The sequence below is a fragment of the Pipistrellus hanaki genome (assembly GCF_964339955.1).
Source record: "Pipistrellus hanaki genome assembly, chromosome: 3".
Taxonomy (NCBI): Eukaryota; Metazoa; Chordata; class Mammalia; order Chiroptera; family Vespertilionidae; genus Pipistrellus; species Pipistrellus hanaki.
The window spans coordinates 80,365,641-80,381,766 of NC_140505.1; the positions used below are offsets into that span (position 1 = coordinate 80,365,641).

At 43.1% G+C, this 16,126-nt stretch overlaps 1 protein-coding gene across 1 annotated transcript in view; it reads right to left on the bottom strand.

Annotated features, from left to right (window-relative positions):
* Positions 1 to 14,527, bottom strand: part of LOC311620680 (guanylate cyclase soluble subunit beta-2-like) — a 56,963-nt gene extending 42,436 nt beyond the window's left edge. Inside the window, exons 1-2 of the mRNA XM_084880222.1 lie at positions 14,487 to 14,527; positions 6,789 to 6,883 (exon numbers count right to left, since the gene is read on the bottom strand). Coding sequence (XP_084736348.1) covers positions 6,789 to 6,855 — 67 coding nt within the window. The 5' untranslated portion in view covers positions 6,856 to 6,883; positions 14,487 to 14,527. The remainder of the gene's footprint in view (positions 1 to 6,788; positions 6,884 to 14,486) is intronic.
* Between the last annotated feature and the right edge of the window lie 1,599 nt (positions 14,528 to 16,126).

The window sequence follows — 16,126 nt, forward strand, 5'->3', positions numbered from 1 at the left end:
AATAAGGAAAACCCTAAGATGGAATAAGAACAGAAACAGACTAACAGAACAATATTTCCACAGAACAGTTTTGAATAACCTAATTATGCAGGAAAGAAATCAATGCTCTAACATTTGAACACAGTATTTTGACTGCTTTGTCCTTATGCTAAAGACAAAAGAACTTTAAATATTTAACTGCAGTTAGCAGACTTTCTTTTCATGTGGTGTGGGTTAGCAATTTTGAAATAACTTTCTGATAATCAAGTATTAGATAATGGGAACCAGGTTTTTCATTGTGTGAGAATAAAATTAATTATGAAAAAGAGAAAACCAGAATGACACTTGGTGTGGTGTAGATTAGGAAATCTCCCTTGTAAGACCAAGAGACTGATCTAGTTTTAGACAGATAAATGGATGGATAGATGATAGATAGGTAGATGATAGATAGATGATAGATAGATAGATAGATAGATAATTGATAAAGAAGGAAGGTAGGAGTCTGTGTGTGTGTGTGTGTGTGTGTGTGTGTGTGTCTGTGTGTGTGTTTTCAAGGTTTCTTGGGGAAATGTCAAATTTCAGGATTGGGGCAGGGAAAGATAACATCTTGTCATTCCAGAAAGTTTTTTAAAAAAATGACCAGATAATAATGAGAAGATGTTTAAAAAGCCCAAGAACCAGCTTAGAGGGGCTCCCACTAGCTAAATATTGGAAAACTTGAATATCTAAATCAATACTGTAAAGTAAAGGATTTCAACCTATTTAAAAAATAAGAATGAAGAGTTCACATCGATGCAAATAAATAAACAAAGAAGACTGGAAATACTTCCTTATAGTAGAAATTCAACTAATAAATGTAAAAGCAATGATATACTTAGAAAATCCCCATTTGAACACCATCAGACATATTGATTCAGACAAAAATCACCAATGAATAATAAAACCAGGGAAGGAGGAGCTTGAGAAGCAACAAGATATTTACATAGTCTGAAAGAATCTTTTCACAAGATACTAATTACAAAGGGGAAAAGAGTAACTTTACAGTGGAGAACCCTGGCAGTTTCCATGCTAACCAAACTATCACATTAAGTGCCAATAATGGGGCAAAATAACATAAAATGCCTCTGGTATGTGAAATGAAAAGGACAAAACATCATATCTGTGGTTTTTCTGTCAAGAAAGCATAACCTAAGTTGAATCAGAAGGAAATGTCAAGTAATCCTGAACTGAGGGGCATTCTACAAAATATTGACTAGAACTTTCCAAAATATCAATATTATAAGACACAAAGAAAGACTCCGAGGCTGTCCCAGACTGCAGAAGGCTGAAGGAATGTGACAACTGACATGCTCCAGGTTTTCTTTTGCTCTAATAACATCACTGGACAATGAGAAAATCTCAGTAAAGTCTGTGATGACATAATGGCACTATATCAATGTTTATTTACCAAGTTGGATGGTTGTACTGTAGTTATGCAAGAGAATTTTTAGGCATGAAGAGACATCATACTGCCAATTCAGAAAAAAATATATATATTATAGGTGTAGATAGAGAGAGAAGGATAGAGCCAATATGGTGAAATGCGAACATTTGGGGAATATAGATGAAGACTATATGGGAATTCTTAGGATTATTCTTGCAAACCTTCTGTGAGTTTTAAATTCTGTCAAAGTGAAACGTTTTTGCTGATTGTCCAAAAGAGGCCTTAGGAAATCGAATACAGTAAGACCATGAGACCACATTTATGTACAGCCAGCTGAGACAGAGCTGGCTGAGGGCCTCTGGAATACCATGAATTCTGTTAGATATAATCAGGGCATTATGATTATGTTTTAAAATGTCTTTATCTAACTAGAAACTCATGCTGAAATATTTATGAGTAAAATTAAGGGAAACTTGAGCTCATTCCAGAAAAAAAACAAAACCAGAAAATAATGTGGGGGGGGGGGCAGAGAAATAAAACAAGATGGAAAAATATTAATTTTGGGGTGAAGGATACGTGGGCTTCAATACACAATTCTCTCTACTTTTGTATACGTGTGAAACATTCTATTAAAAAGTGTTTGTGTGTGTATTCACACACAAAAGCTTCTTTGTTGGCAAGAAAATAATTGTCACAAGTAAATGCATTTGGCTTCCAGGAAAAGTAAGGAAACTTCTAAAAAGCTTTTCAATTACAATGATGTATAAACTTGAACTTTCTGACTTAGCAGGCTTGGCTCTTCTGTATCATCAGGAAGTGTTTACTCTTGTTGGGTGACAGCTCAAGGGACTGGAAACAGCAGGGTGGGCTGTCCAGGGAGGAGGAGAAGGTACTGCTACCCCAGAATGAGGGTGAGCAGGCAGCGGACTGCCCCTGAGCCGCAGCTGCCCACACATGGCCTCCTGGGCATAGGGTCCTGTTACCTGCTCGGACTGGACTTCCTAAGACCTCTGCCCACCTCCCATCACCCAGATCCAACAACAGCATCCCTCAGGGTGCCCCAGCTCAAGCATCCAGAAAAGCACGTGCTCTTCCACAAGACAGGAAAGTGTATGCTGTGCACTTTGGAAAGTTTTCCATTGGAAGTGAGTAATTTTTTTTTTTTTTTAAAGTTTTAGTATCTGAGGGAATAAGCTTCAGTATCTGAAGAAAGCCATTCATCTGGCATACTCTCCTCCTCAAATGGGGTCACGGAAGCCAGGCCTGAGGTAATAATGGGGAGATCTCTGTGAGTAGGAGAAAGAGGAGTTTAAGGAAAGGAGAAGAGCAACCATGTTGATGCCAGAGGCTGCAAGGAGGAAACAGGCTCCGCATTGGGAGCGGTGGGTGGCAGGTGTGGCAGTAAGCCTGTCAGGCCCAGAGGAAAGCCCTGGGGAATGAGCAAGGCGGCTCAGGCGGGAGGAGTCCCACCGACGCCTGGGAGCTAAGCTCTCTGCTTCCCAGCAGACTTGGGAACAGAGGAGTCAGCCTACCAAGGACCAGAGCACAGGGACAGGAGTCCATGGGCGGGTGGGGAGGGGACAGGGTGAGGGACTACACAGCACCCACTCTGTGTTAGGCAGTTTGCTCACATTATTGGCTTCAGATACCGCCCTCTGAGGTAGGTGCTGTGGGTGTCACTGCTGTTTGACCAATGGGGAATTGCCCATGTGACATTACTAGGAGACCTTACAGCCAGGGGGCTCATGCAGGTCTGTCTGACTCCAGAGCCATTTCTAGAGACCTCTTCCTCCCTCCCCTCCCCCCAACCCCTTTCCCACAGTAATTTTTCAGTTGGTCCTGTGGCCTGGGTTACTTGTTCTACCTCAGAGGGTCTAGGAAAGGTCAAATATTCTAATGCCTGACCTCAGGACTGGGTAAGGGTTATGTTGCTCCTCTTATTTTTAAAGAGGTTGATGCAGAGACGCTTGTTGGCCTTTGCTGGTAGCTGACTGTTGAAACGCGTTTTGCTGTAGGTTTCTTAGCGGGCGAGGTGGAAGCTGACACCGCTGTGCCAAAGGGCTGCTGTGTGTTGTCACTCTAGATCGCTAATAACCCACTTACACACTACGTGGGCACTTATTCACATACAGAACGAGTCGTTACGCAGTGCGCAAGCTCCGTCTGGTCCCAGCCTGAGCTGTACCAATTAGGAAGCACAGAGCTGTGCAGGGGCGTCTGGAGAACTCGCAGCAATGGCTGTAGGCAAGTGGCCTCCCGGAGCCCACCTGGAAGGCAGGGCACCAACTGGTGTGAACTGAGAAGCTGTTTTAAATATATATATGACAAAATTACCTAATTTTGAATCCCAGCTTTTAATTTGAAAAATGCACTCGCTTGCCATACTTATGTACCCTTTCAGGTATGGGCCAACCCATGTTATTGAGATAAACATCAAGAAGAAAATCCCCTTCTGGTTTTCAGCTAGACAGAGAGAAATCATAGCGATACACTTTGGTTTTGGTAGGAAGGTAATGCGGGTCAGCCCAGCATTGGTCTACAAACTCGCTGCCTCTAAATGCACCGGCTGGTTTGGAACCGGGAATGCAGTCGGGCAGGAGTGATGGCATCTCTCCACGGAAGGTCCTGCACACGCCACACAGTGTTCGCCATCACACAGCCACAGAAATGGCCTGGGCGTGCTGTTAGGCATACGTATGTAGCAGTTCTTTCTGGAGATCTAAAAACTTAGAGTTTCCATACAAGTCTGCTCAGGCTACTATAACAAAACTCTAGACTGGTGGCTTAAGAACAGAAATTTATTTCCTCACCATTCCTCACAGGAGGCTGAAGTCCAAGATTAAGGGGTCAGCAGGGCAGGTTCCAGTGAGAGCCCTCTTCCTGGCTTCACTGTGTCCTCACACGGGTGGGGGATGGAGAGCTAGATGGCGTTAACTCTCGTGTGTCTTTCTCTAGGACTATCTCCCTATGACCCAAAGCCACACTGCCTGTGAGGAATGGGCAAGAGAATTTCAACCCGGACTGATAGTAGCATGTTGTCAAAGAGCCTGGGAGTGGTAGGGGCTTCCTCTGCTCTGTGCACGCAGATCCCTAGAGCCTAGGACAGCAAGGCTACCCTCCCCTCCTCCCTCACCAGGCCCCGTCCAGGTGAGGGCTGGTGAGAAGGAAGGATAGAGCAAAGGAGGGTGTACAGGCTGAATAGTGTTCTCCCAAAACCCGCGTCCATCTGGAACCTTCAAATGTCTCCTTCTTTGGAACTGGGGTCTTTGCAGTTCTAACTAGTTCAGTGAAGATAAGCTCACAGTGGACTATGGTGGGCCCTCAATTCAATGATGTGTTCTTAGAAGAAAGCCATGTGAAGACACAGAAAAGAGGGAGATATGAAGATGAAGCAGAGATGGGAGTAGGGCAACTGTAACCTAGGACTACAGCAGCCACCTGAAGCCAGGTGAATCCTTGGCAGAGTCATCTCCCTCAGAGCCTCCAGAAGGAATCAACGCTGATGATACCTTGATTTTGTACTTCTGCCCTCACAACTGTGAGAGAATAAATTTCTCTTGTTTGAAGCAACATAACTTGTGCTACTTTGCTGTGGCAGCCCTAGGAAATTATTAATAAGGGAAGGAAGAAAATATGTTTTTCCCAGCTTATTATATGCCAGATGTCACATTTGACATATTCACATGCATTACCTCATTTAATCCTCAAAACAACTCTGAAGAATAAATATTATCCTTACTATTCTCATTAGACCAATGAAAAACTTTCACTGAGTAAATAACTTTCTCGGGTCATTAAACTAGAAAGAGGCAGGGCTAAATTCTCTCTTTGTCCTGTTCCTCTTCCCCCCAGAGCCTAGAAAGGGAGCAGGTTAGTGTAATAAGCCATCTTTTGCTAACATATCCTTGGGAGAAATTATGTGTTGCAAATCGGGCCATCCACACACAGTCCTCCCATTATGGCCCTGTCAGTGGCATTTTAGTGTAGAGGCAGATGAGCTGTTCCATGGGTGAGCAGATGGAGAAGGGCCCTCCACCCCTACAAAGCACACCATGTCCATTTCCGAATAAACATGAGTGGGGTTGGCATAACAAGATTCTCAACTGTTCCTCCTGTCACCCAGAGATAATCATGACTAGTCATTGCAAAGTCCAAGTCAACATCAAGGTCAAATAAGATGGTGGTGGTGCAGATGATGAAATTCAGGACATTCACAATTTTTATCCATAAGAAACCTCAGGCTGTTCAAGTGGAAAGGATAATATATGAGCCCTGTATTGGGTTAAATAGTGTCCCTCAAAAACTCATGACCACCCAGAACCTATGACTGTGCCCTTATTTGGAAACTGGGTCTTTGTAGATGTAATCAAATTAAGAAGAGGTCATACTTGATTAGCATGGGCCCAGAATCCAATATAACTGCAGTCTTTAGAAGAAGAGGAAAGTTTGGGCATACAAACACGAACCCCAGGGAGAAGACGGCCATGAGAAGAGGGAAGCAGAGGCTGGAGTTGTGCTGCACCAGGAACACCTGAGCACAGCAGGACCTGGCGGAGGAAAGGCCCTTCCCTAGAGCCTGCAGAGGTAGCACAGCCCTGCCAGCAGCCTGATTTTGGACTTCCAGTGGCCTGAACAACGAGATAATAAAGTTCCATTGTTTTAAGCTACCCGGTTTGTGGTACAGTCAATCCTCATTATTTTCAGATTCTGTATTTGCAAATTTATCTACTTGCTATAATAAAATGTATTTGTAACCCCAGAATCAGTACTCTCAGAGGTTTCATAGTCATTCTTGGACAGATACATGGATGAGAAAAATTTGAGTTGCCCAACACATGTTTCTAGCTAAGGTCAAGCAAGGAGATTCACTACATTCCTATTTCAGTTCTCAAACAAGTGACCCTTTTTTACAATCTACTTAGTGCTACATTCCTGCATGTATAGCCTTTTTGTTGGTGATTCTGTTGTTTCAAATGCCTCCAAGAATAGTGCTGCAGTGCTGTCTAATGTTCTTCAGTGCGAGCAGGCTGTGAAGTGTACGATTACAAAGAAAATATGGAGAGCAGATAAACTTCATTCAGGCTTGAGTTGCAGTACTGTTGGCTGTGAGTGAGTCCAATGTTAATGAATAACAGTATATATTAAATAAGAGGTCTTTAAACAGAAACACACAAAAAACAGGGTTATATATTTATCAGTTGATGAAAATGTTGTGAGCAGAGGTTCCCAGGAACCTAGCTCTACAATTCCTCCAAGAGCAATGGTTGAATATTTGCTAATTCAGTATTCTGAAGACTTTATAGAACAGAACCCTTGAAATAATGAGAACTGATTGTACTTTCTTACAGCAACCTAGGAAACCAAAGCAGGTCCACTTCATACTCACCCAGAATCTTGCAGGCCTCTTGGATGAGATTAATGGTGACGATGTCATCGTACACTGTGTACGTCATGAAAGCATCTTGCAGTGCAGCAGAAGCTCTGAAAGATAAGTTATGGTGCAATAAAAACCCAGCAGCTGGAGCTTTGTCCCAGTAATACATCTACTGACCCAGCAAGATATAACATAGCAAGATCGCTCCTGATCATAAGGAATGTAAGACAGTAGGGTGACTGGGTATAAATTTCTCCAAGAAGCCTTCCCTGGACCTCAATTTGGCCAAGAGCTCCCTTCTCAAATATCCACAATAGGCAATGTGTTTACCAACTTAAGTCAAGATTCTTGATCTTACCCCCTAGGTGGAGCTCCTTAAGCATGGGCACTGGGACTTGTTTTTATCTTTGAACATTCAGCAAGTGGTGCTGTGCTTGGCACATGTAAGAGCCTAATGCATGGTAGTGAACTTGGAACTCAGTGTCTTGGAACCTTGTTCTCTGAAGCAGGCAGAGCCACTGCTTGAGAATCTCCCTATTTTAACCATGTATTTGTCTAGTTAGTAGAAGTTACTTTGGTCTTGCAACAGCTAGCCAAACCTGGTGAAAGAGGCTTAACCTGGTAGTCAGAAATCTTGCACACTTGGCTTGGTCTTTGTATGAACCATTAAACTATAAATAGCAATTGAGTTAATTTCAGGAGAAGGAGGCTGCGAAGGCAGTGATTTCCAGAGAAAGGGAGGTTTGACTGACACTAACAGAGGTAAGCAAAGAAGAACATTCTGGACTGAAAAAATAGACTCCGAGGCAGCCGAGAGAATGAGGACTAGAAAACAGTACCGAACATTTGAGTTCATGCCAGAAGAAGACATTACGGAATCTCAGAAATGGGAGAGTTGTAGAATTTCCTTATTGTCCAGTTTCCACCCTGCACTACCTCTGGCTGCTGATCTTCCAGTTGCCTCTTGAATGCTTCCAGTGACAAGAAGTTCATGCCTCTGCAAGGCAGCACATCCCATTTCCAAACCATTCTCTTTGACAGAAAGTTCCTTTTTATGTTGAACTAAAACCTACTTTTGGGCCCTAAAAATACCTTCTATTTGTTGAGCATCTCCTTTGGCCAAGAGGATGACAGATTATTTCTGATTGTCTTTTTTACTATTGAGGAAACTGATGCTCAGGAAGTTTAAGCATCTTACCAGGACCACCCAGTGGACAAGAGAGAGATCTGGACTCTGTGCTCCAAAGCCCATAGAATGCCTGCATTTGCCACTGAAGTTTCACTGATTGGCCCCAGTCTGCCCTCCAGGGAAATGCAGACCCACCTCCAGATATTAAGCCCTCTACTATTTGCATTCTTAAATTTTTTTTTTTCTGGGCTAAAAACTCCTTTATCTTTCTGGAATTCATCTTCCTCACTGTAAAATGGAAAAATAACACCTGTCCCACATTTCTGATGGGAGTATTGATGAAGATAAAATAAGTTAACGGACATGAAAGAGCTCAGAGAAAGTGAGGAGCACAGACACATAGGCAAGGAGGAGCCGCAAGGATGACGAGGACAGCCCTGAACCAGAAGCTCTCTGGGTTTGCCTCCACCGCAAGAATTCCTGTTTTGGTCCAAGTCTGTACAGAGAGTCTCTCGGCATCGTCAGGTGCAGCTGTTCAGAGAAGCTGAATATGGCCCAGGGAAGATGGGGGTGCAGTTAACCATCATCACTCACGTGGGTTGCTTTTGCCATGTTGATATCACCCTCCACCCACACCCCAAGGCCTCCAGGCCTGTGTGACAACACACGCCCTCCTTCTGGGCCTAGGAGCAAAATAGAAACACAACGGGCAAGACCCACGTTTAAACTTGACATGTCCCAACGTGCTCGGAAGTACCCAGGGTGTTTCATCTCCAGTAACACGCTCTGTGGCACGCCCCGGGCCTCTGGTGGGAGCCTACACTCATCCTTGCCTGGGGCCGGTGGCCTCTTCTTCCCTGTAAGCTGCACTGATGATACTTTAATGTCAAATATTTCATTGGTTTGTATATAGGTTGCACAATTTTGGAATGCCAGACAAGCCCAGACTGTTATAATTACACAGGCTTGTACATTTATTGATCTTCATGATCTTGCATATGACACTTCACACAGAGTCTGCACACTTGCATATACAGTCATTCAAACTGTTTCTTGGAACAATATGTTCACCAAGATTTAAAAAAAATAAACCAATTGGTATCTTTCTAATGAGATAGCCATGCCTGTGATAAGGAGGGAAGAAAAAAATAACCATCAGAAAACATTTTGAAAAGATTAGGGGTTGGAAAAAGCAACTAATGTGGGAAATAAAGAAAGAGTTAGATGTTTCCAGATCACACAAAGAGGAGAGCATTTCATGTAACATGAAAAATGTCAACCACATAGGTGGTCATATATACACATAATTAGGAGGTGTAGCGAATCAATATTTAACTGGACTCATCAGCAATTAAATGTATGTTATCCTTTAGTTAGTTCCAACTAGTAAGATCCAAAATATCTGGGCAGGAAATTAATGCCAGATGCCTGTTCCAGAATAACTTGAGAAGCAAAATAAACATACAGGTTCCTGGGCCCTGGGCTGGTGTCTGGAAATTGATATATCTTTAACCACGGTCTCAGATGACTCCCAGGTCTGGAAAACACTTCTAAGATTTAATCTAACAAAGCAGCAAATTAAAAATTATAGATCTTATTACATTGTTCAACGTTACCAAACTGATGTAATGGTTTCTAAGAGTCTGGAGTGCGCCATGAAATCCGCAGGAAAATAAATAGCACTTTGTAGCAAGTTGCAGGCCAAGAAAATGAATCAATGCCAAGTTATGGGCAATTGTTCCTTCAAGAGCTCCCCTCTGGTAGGTAGGCAATTCATGCAACATACTTGTGTGTCACTGTGTGACTCTAAGTTTAGTTGGTGAGGTCCTGACAGTTGAAGGCTTGGCCTGGTGTTGTGACCATCGGGTATTTAGAAGCACTAATGGGCATTCTAGGCAGTCCTCCTCTGGGCTCCCCCAGCTCCCCAAGACTTTCATCCAGCCAGCTCCCGTATCCATTCTACCTCAAGTGCCTGGGATGGACCTTGTCATTTCCTTCCTCCCAACCTTCCCACAACTCCCCCTCCATGGGAAGGGCCCTCACTCCCTTCAGCATCAATGTTGAGAGAGAATCGTTGATCAGCTTCCTCCTGAGCACCCCCCACTGGGGACCGAGCCTGAAACCCAAGCATGTGCCCTTGACCAGAATCGAACCTAGGACCCTTCAGTCCACAGGCCAACGCTCTATCCACTGAGCCAAAACAGCTAGGGCAAAACTGAAACTTTTTAAATTAAAAAGCAGTTTTTGAAGGATAGTCATGTCCTAGGCTTATATCTTCTCTGACAAAGATCAACTTTGAACCTAACTGAGCCTATTGTTGTTGTTTTTTTCTCTACCATAACATACCTTTGGGATGTCAGGGTAACTTGTAACTTCCCTTTTTCTGGACCCCTTCATGGCACAACCAATGCACCAGGGTGAAACCACAAACCCCCTCACTGTTATTGTTATCAAGTGAATTGTTGAACTCTTAACTGTCCTGCACCCACCTGTGTAAAAGAAGCAAGTGTCTGTCATTCTACTTTTTATCCAGTCCCAGAGGTGCCCCTGCTTTGCTTTCTCCTACCTCCTTAATCTATCACCAGTGAATTTCATGTAACCCACTGTACCTCCTCCTTTGATGCTAATTTATAAAAGCAGGTGAAAACCCACCATTCTCTGAAGCATTATCTCAATACATTGAGATTCTGCTTTCCAGCAATTGTCAACAGTTTGCCTCAAATAAACTCAAATAAAATTCTTTAAAGGTTTGAATGTTTTTTACATTAACAGCTCTATGAGGCATATTTTTGCATCATTTCCCCTTTTTTTAAATGAGAAAACAGCTTCAGAGAGGCAAAGCAACCAGCTCAAGAACACACAGTTCCAACAGCAGAGCTAGGACTCAAATCCAGTCCAGTGGGATGCACACACTACTGCCCTCCCACTTCTCCCCATCCCATCTGAGGACCAACATCTGGGAAACAGGCAATAGTGAGCATCAGCCTTCATTTGTTCAGTGCTGACCACTGACCAAACATTATTTTAAGTGTCTAGTTTGCATTATCTCATTTAACTCTTGCAACAACTCCTATGAGTTTATTCATTTTATTTTCATTATTTTATGATGAAGCCTCGGCCACAGAGTGTTTAAGTAACTTTCCCAGGGTCATCCTGAAAGGAGTTAGAGATAGTTAGGGTAAGGGCCCATGGGGAAGGAATCTATATGTGACATATGAAGACAGCTCCAAACCACTAGAAGGTCCATTTTACAAGAGGAGGGGGAAGCAGGGGGAGCTTTGAAACTTTGAATCTAATGCTAAGCAGGGAAGGAGGAGACTGAGCAATTAGGACAAAACACAGGAACATAAGATGAGGCAGGGTCCAATTAGAAAGTAGCATGAACACATAAAGAAGCTTCCAGCATTTATAAACCCATTGACAAAGAGACTCACTGGAAAAGGTTTTGCCCATTTGGGGGCCCCTTCCCCAGGGGGAGTTTGTATATGCTTGCAATAAACTTCTAAGCTTTTGCTTAAATCTTTTAGTCTACAAATTTTATTCTTCAAACTTTGTAGGACAAGAACTTAGAACCCAGCTTGCCATTCGGGATATCAATACAAACTGTAAGCAGTGAATTTGGGCTTCAACCCCAAGCTCCAGGACCCCTGCTAAAGCCAGCTACAACTCTCTAGGCCTGTGGTCGGCAAAATGCGGCTCTCGAGCCACATGCGGCTCTTTGGCCCTTTGAGTGTGGCTCTTCCACAAAAATATCACGGCCTGGGCGAGTCTATTTTGAAGAAGTGGCATTAGAAAAAATTTAAGTTTAAAAAAATTTGGCTCTCAAAAGAAATTTCAATCGTTATACTGTTGATATTTGGCTTTGTTGACTAATGAGTTTGCCAACCACTGGTCTAGGCCCTTGCAGCCATATCCAGTGACTTCTGAGAGGTATTTTATTTCTCAAGTTGGTGCCCAGCCCATGCCCCCCCAATGGCCAGACTGCACTCACCACCTCTCCCTTCCTCCTTCTCCTAAGGCTGACCGCACACTCTGGCAGCTGGCCTTCTCCTGTCCGGTTTGTGACAGAGCAAATGAGCCCAGTTTCCCATCTGACACGGGCCTCTGGCATCTGTCCCAGCTATAGAGGTGGTGCTCCACTTGCCTCGTCAGTTCCCCGTGGTTGTGTTTTATCTGCCCCAGGCATACATGAAAGCTCAGTGAACGTGGGTTTAAAGAGGGGTGCCGCTCTTTCCCCCAGAGACTCAGAACTCCATTTGGTTGCCAGTCTCTCCCCTCCCCCCAGGCAGTGTGCCCATTGGAAAGAGAAGCCTCACACTCACAGGCCTGGGCTCCAGGCCCAGCACAGTCACCCAACCCATGGCCCTCAGCAAGGTCCTCCCTGGAGACCACACCTGCCATGCAGGGTCCTCCGTTAGATCATTACTGAAGGGGCCGGCCCAAAGTAAGCCCTTCAGATGAGACCTTTTGGTCTTTCTTTTTGTACTGAGTTTACCCTCAACAACGTAACAGCCGTTTTTTTGGTGAGTTTTGAAGTCTCAGAGTCTTCAAATATTTCTCTCACCGAGGTAGCTTAGGGGGTTGAAAGGTCTCCAGGCCTCATTTTCCTCACCTGTAAATGAGGCCTTAGCTGGTGATCTCTCAAGCTCCCACCAGACCACGCTTTCTCTGATCATAACTGCTCAACGTTCCTCCTTGAAATATGGGAAATAAGGATTTTTTGCCTTATGAGACCAGAGTGTCTTTTTCCCACCCAACCTGTGGCGCTCAATGTGCATTAGCCCAGAGATACCCCGGAAATAGCCTGAGGCTGCCCTTCCTTAGAATATGGGGACCAGGGCACAAGTGTGAGCCACCGGCTGCTGTGGCCTGGGGCAGGGTAAGGCTGAGGCTACGGAGACTGCCTGGCTCCCCCTCAGTTCAGCCTGTGTGTGCATGCTGGCTGCTCACTCAACTCTGATTATTTTATTTGTAAAATGGAGGTAGGATGGGGTGAGGAAAATTTTGCACTGATGCTTTTAAGTTGTCTTTACAATACAAAAGCAATGGAAACATATAAAATTAGAAAAACAGATAAAAGGGTAAAGTCAGTCATCCAGCATTTTTATGTTTCTAATTCAATTATTATTATTATTATTACTACTATTACTATTATTGTCCTTTTTTTCCCCCCACGCGCATACCCACACCCAGTGGCTATGTAATTTGTGTTTGTTTTGGGGGGTTTTGTTTCTTTTTGTTGTTGTTTTGTCATAAAATTGTATAGGCTGCTTCATAATCTTTGCAATCACTACATATAATGCCCATTGCTTTTGCCATTTCATTTGTTTTTTGGGTTTATTTATTTTTTAATATATTTTTATTGATATCAGAGAGGAAAGGAGAGGGAAAGAGAGATAGACACATCAATGATAGGAGAGAATCATTGATTGGCTGCCTCCTGCACTTCCCCTACTGGGGATTGAGCCTGCAACCCAGTCATGTGCCATTGACCAGAATCAAACTCAGGACCCTTCAGTCTGCAGGCCAATGCTCTATCCACTAAGCCAAATCGGCTAGGGCTTGGTTTGTTTTGAACGTTAAAGACAATTTTTCATTTCATTATTTATAAATATAAGGCTACATTACATTTCATACACACACACACACATATATATGTGTGTGTATATATATATATATACACACACACACACTCACATGTTGTATATAGGTATATAGGTATTTGTGTTTCCATGGGAATAGATTCTCAAGAATAAATTCTCAAGAATGGAATTATTACCTCAAAAGATTTCATCATTTTCAAAGCTTTTGGTGCATGTTGTTGAATTGCTGTCCAAACAGGCTGCACTGATTTACAATGTCTTCAGCAGTTACCCATTTTAACCAGAATTAATTATTATAATTTGAAATTTTTAGAGATTTAATAGGCAAAGCAGTGCCTAATTGTTTTCATGTGCATGCCATTGACTGACTGAGGAAATTAATCATTTTTCTATATTTTTTTTATTCCTCCTTCTCATGGGCCCACATGATTTCTGAGACCCTTTCAGCCTCATCTTCTAACATTTTAAGGCGGGCAGCTTCTAAGAAGGCAGAGGAAAAGCACGAGATTGCAGGAATCAGACAGGCAACTAGATGTGATGTAGATAACAGTGTGAAGAGTTTACCAGAGGGAGGCAGAGAGGAAAACCTGTGGTGTTAACTAAAGAATACCTAAGGAGGAATTCTGGCTACACTCAAAAGGGATATATTCCCTCTCCTGTGGGATTTCAGCAGCTTTGTTTATTTGCAATGGAAATAATGCAGTTGCTGCTTCATTTTTAGAATAAAAGGTAGAGTAATGTTGGCATTATTCACATGGGGACCCTGTTATAAGGCTGGCCTTAGACACTGCTACTTTCCTTAACAGATAGGGTATAGCAGTTTTTTCTGCACCTCCTAGGTATGTTTAAGGTACTTGAATTGATCTCCTTAGTAACAAGTAATTGGCTTAATCAAAAGGCTTGTAAAAACACATAACTCTCAAAAACTGGCAGTTTATCAGCTGTACCAGAAATTCATCTTTCCTTTAATATACTTACTTCAATTTTTCCCATGTCTCTTCACCAAATTTCTCTATTATAAGAGATTGAAGACAAGTGTTGATAAATCCATACTAGAACACAAAATGAGAGAAAAAAAAGCGTGGATAACGAAGCACAAATCCTCAGTCCCTGACATCGGAGTGGCCCCTTTAGCACAAGGGCAAAGGTGTCTGTCCTCTTGGGGAAAAAATTATACCTTGTCCCTATTTCTCATGAGTTTTCTCCTTTAATAGTTGTGCTCATTGCTGACTTGGGCCAAAGTCATTTCCATAGAGAAAAGATAGCAACTGAATTTGAAATCAGATTAGCATTAGAAGTGGTTCGTTGTGATCACCTCTAAAATAGGAAATTATGTGGCCAGAACAAGTTAAAAAAACACAACAGGGGCAAAAAGGGGTGCTCTTGTGGGGACAATAAGGTTACTGGCCTCATATCAACTCAACAAGGCAGTGAAAGGACCATTTTCTTTATTTGCTTCATGGGTGTGCGAATGGAGGACGACATAAAAAGTGAAGGAAAATAAAGAAGAGAAAACAACAATAAAGAGCACTGGGATTAACAGGAAGCATTTTCTATTAGAATTACTTATTAATCTGTGAGCCTCCTCTCTCCCTCCAGATTAAAAACAAAATTGTTAAGAGGGTCCATAAATGCCTCTGCTTAGTGAAGGGATAATGTTTCTCAACTTGATTAATTTGGGGTCAGTGAGACGTGGGACAGCACTCGGTCTTCCCTGAAGCCAGGGGCACAGCTAACCTTGAGAACCCTGAGCATAGAGGTTAGAGAGCAACCTGTCACCATGGCCAGTTATAAATATGCCCTTCTCCTGGGTGCTGCCCCTGGAGGGAGCAAAAAGGCAACTGATAGGCTGGTCCCACACAGTCTGTTGTGTATGCCCTTGGCTTTCTGAGTTTGCCTCTCACACACCAGGCCACGGGGATTCTCCGTTGGCACGGCCCTTACCCATTTGAGGGCCCAGTTGGAATGGAAAGAATGATGAACAGTACTCAAGTTCTCCAACACTCAGGAACTAGCACTGTCACGCTAGTTAGATCATCCACAAGGTAGGGACTCATATTGGCTGGTGGCCCCCACTGAGAATCATCAGTGTTCAAAAGAAGCAATATTTTTTAAACCCCAAACTGTTAATGTTTACCTAACTCTTTCTCTTATAAAGACGGCTTTGCACATTCCACACCCAACCCCCCTTACAGTGCCTGCCATCTAGCTGAGGGATGTCACACAGCTTCAGTGAGTCCAGAATGGGTTGTGACTTAGATGGCATAGCTTGGGCTCTGGAGCTAGATGGGTTTCTGTCTCTGTGCCTTTTTAGCTGTGTGGCATTGGGTAAATTACTTAACCTCTCTGAATCCAGTAGACTCATGAGCTAAACTGAAAATAATAGTGTCTATTCTTTGGAAGGATTGTTGCCCTGGTTATGGCATAATGGTCTGGAGTCAGACTATACAAGTTGATTGCTGATCCCACATCTCACCAGCTGTTTGACCCTGGCCCTTCAGCAAATCTTTTTATCTTCAGTTATTTCATCTGGAAAATGGGGATAGGCATAGTCCCTTCCTCACATGGTTGTAGTAAGGATTCAATGAGATAATAGGTGTGAGGCACTTGTTATATAG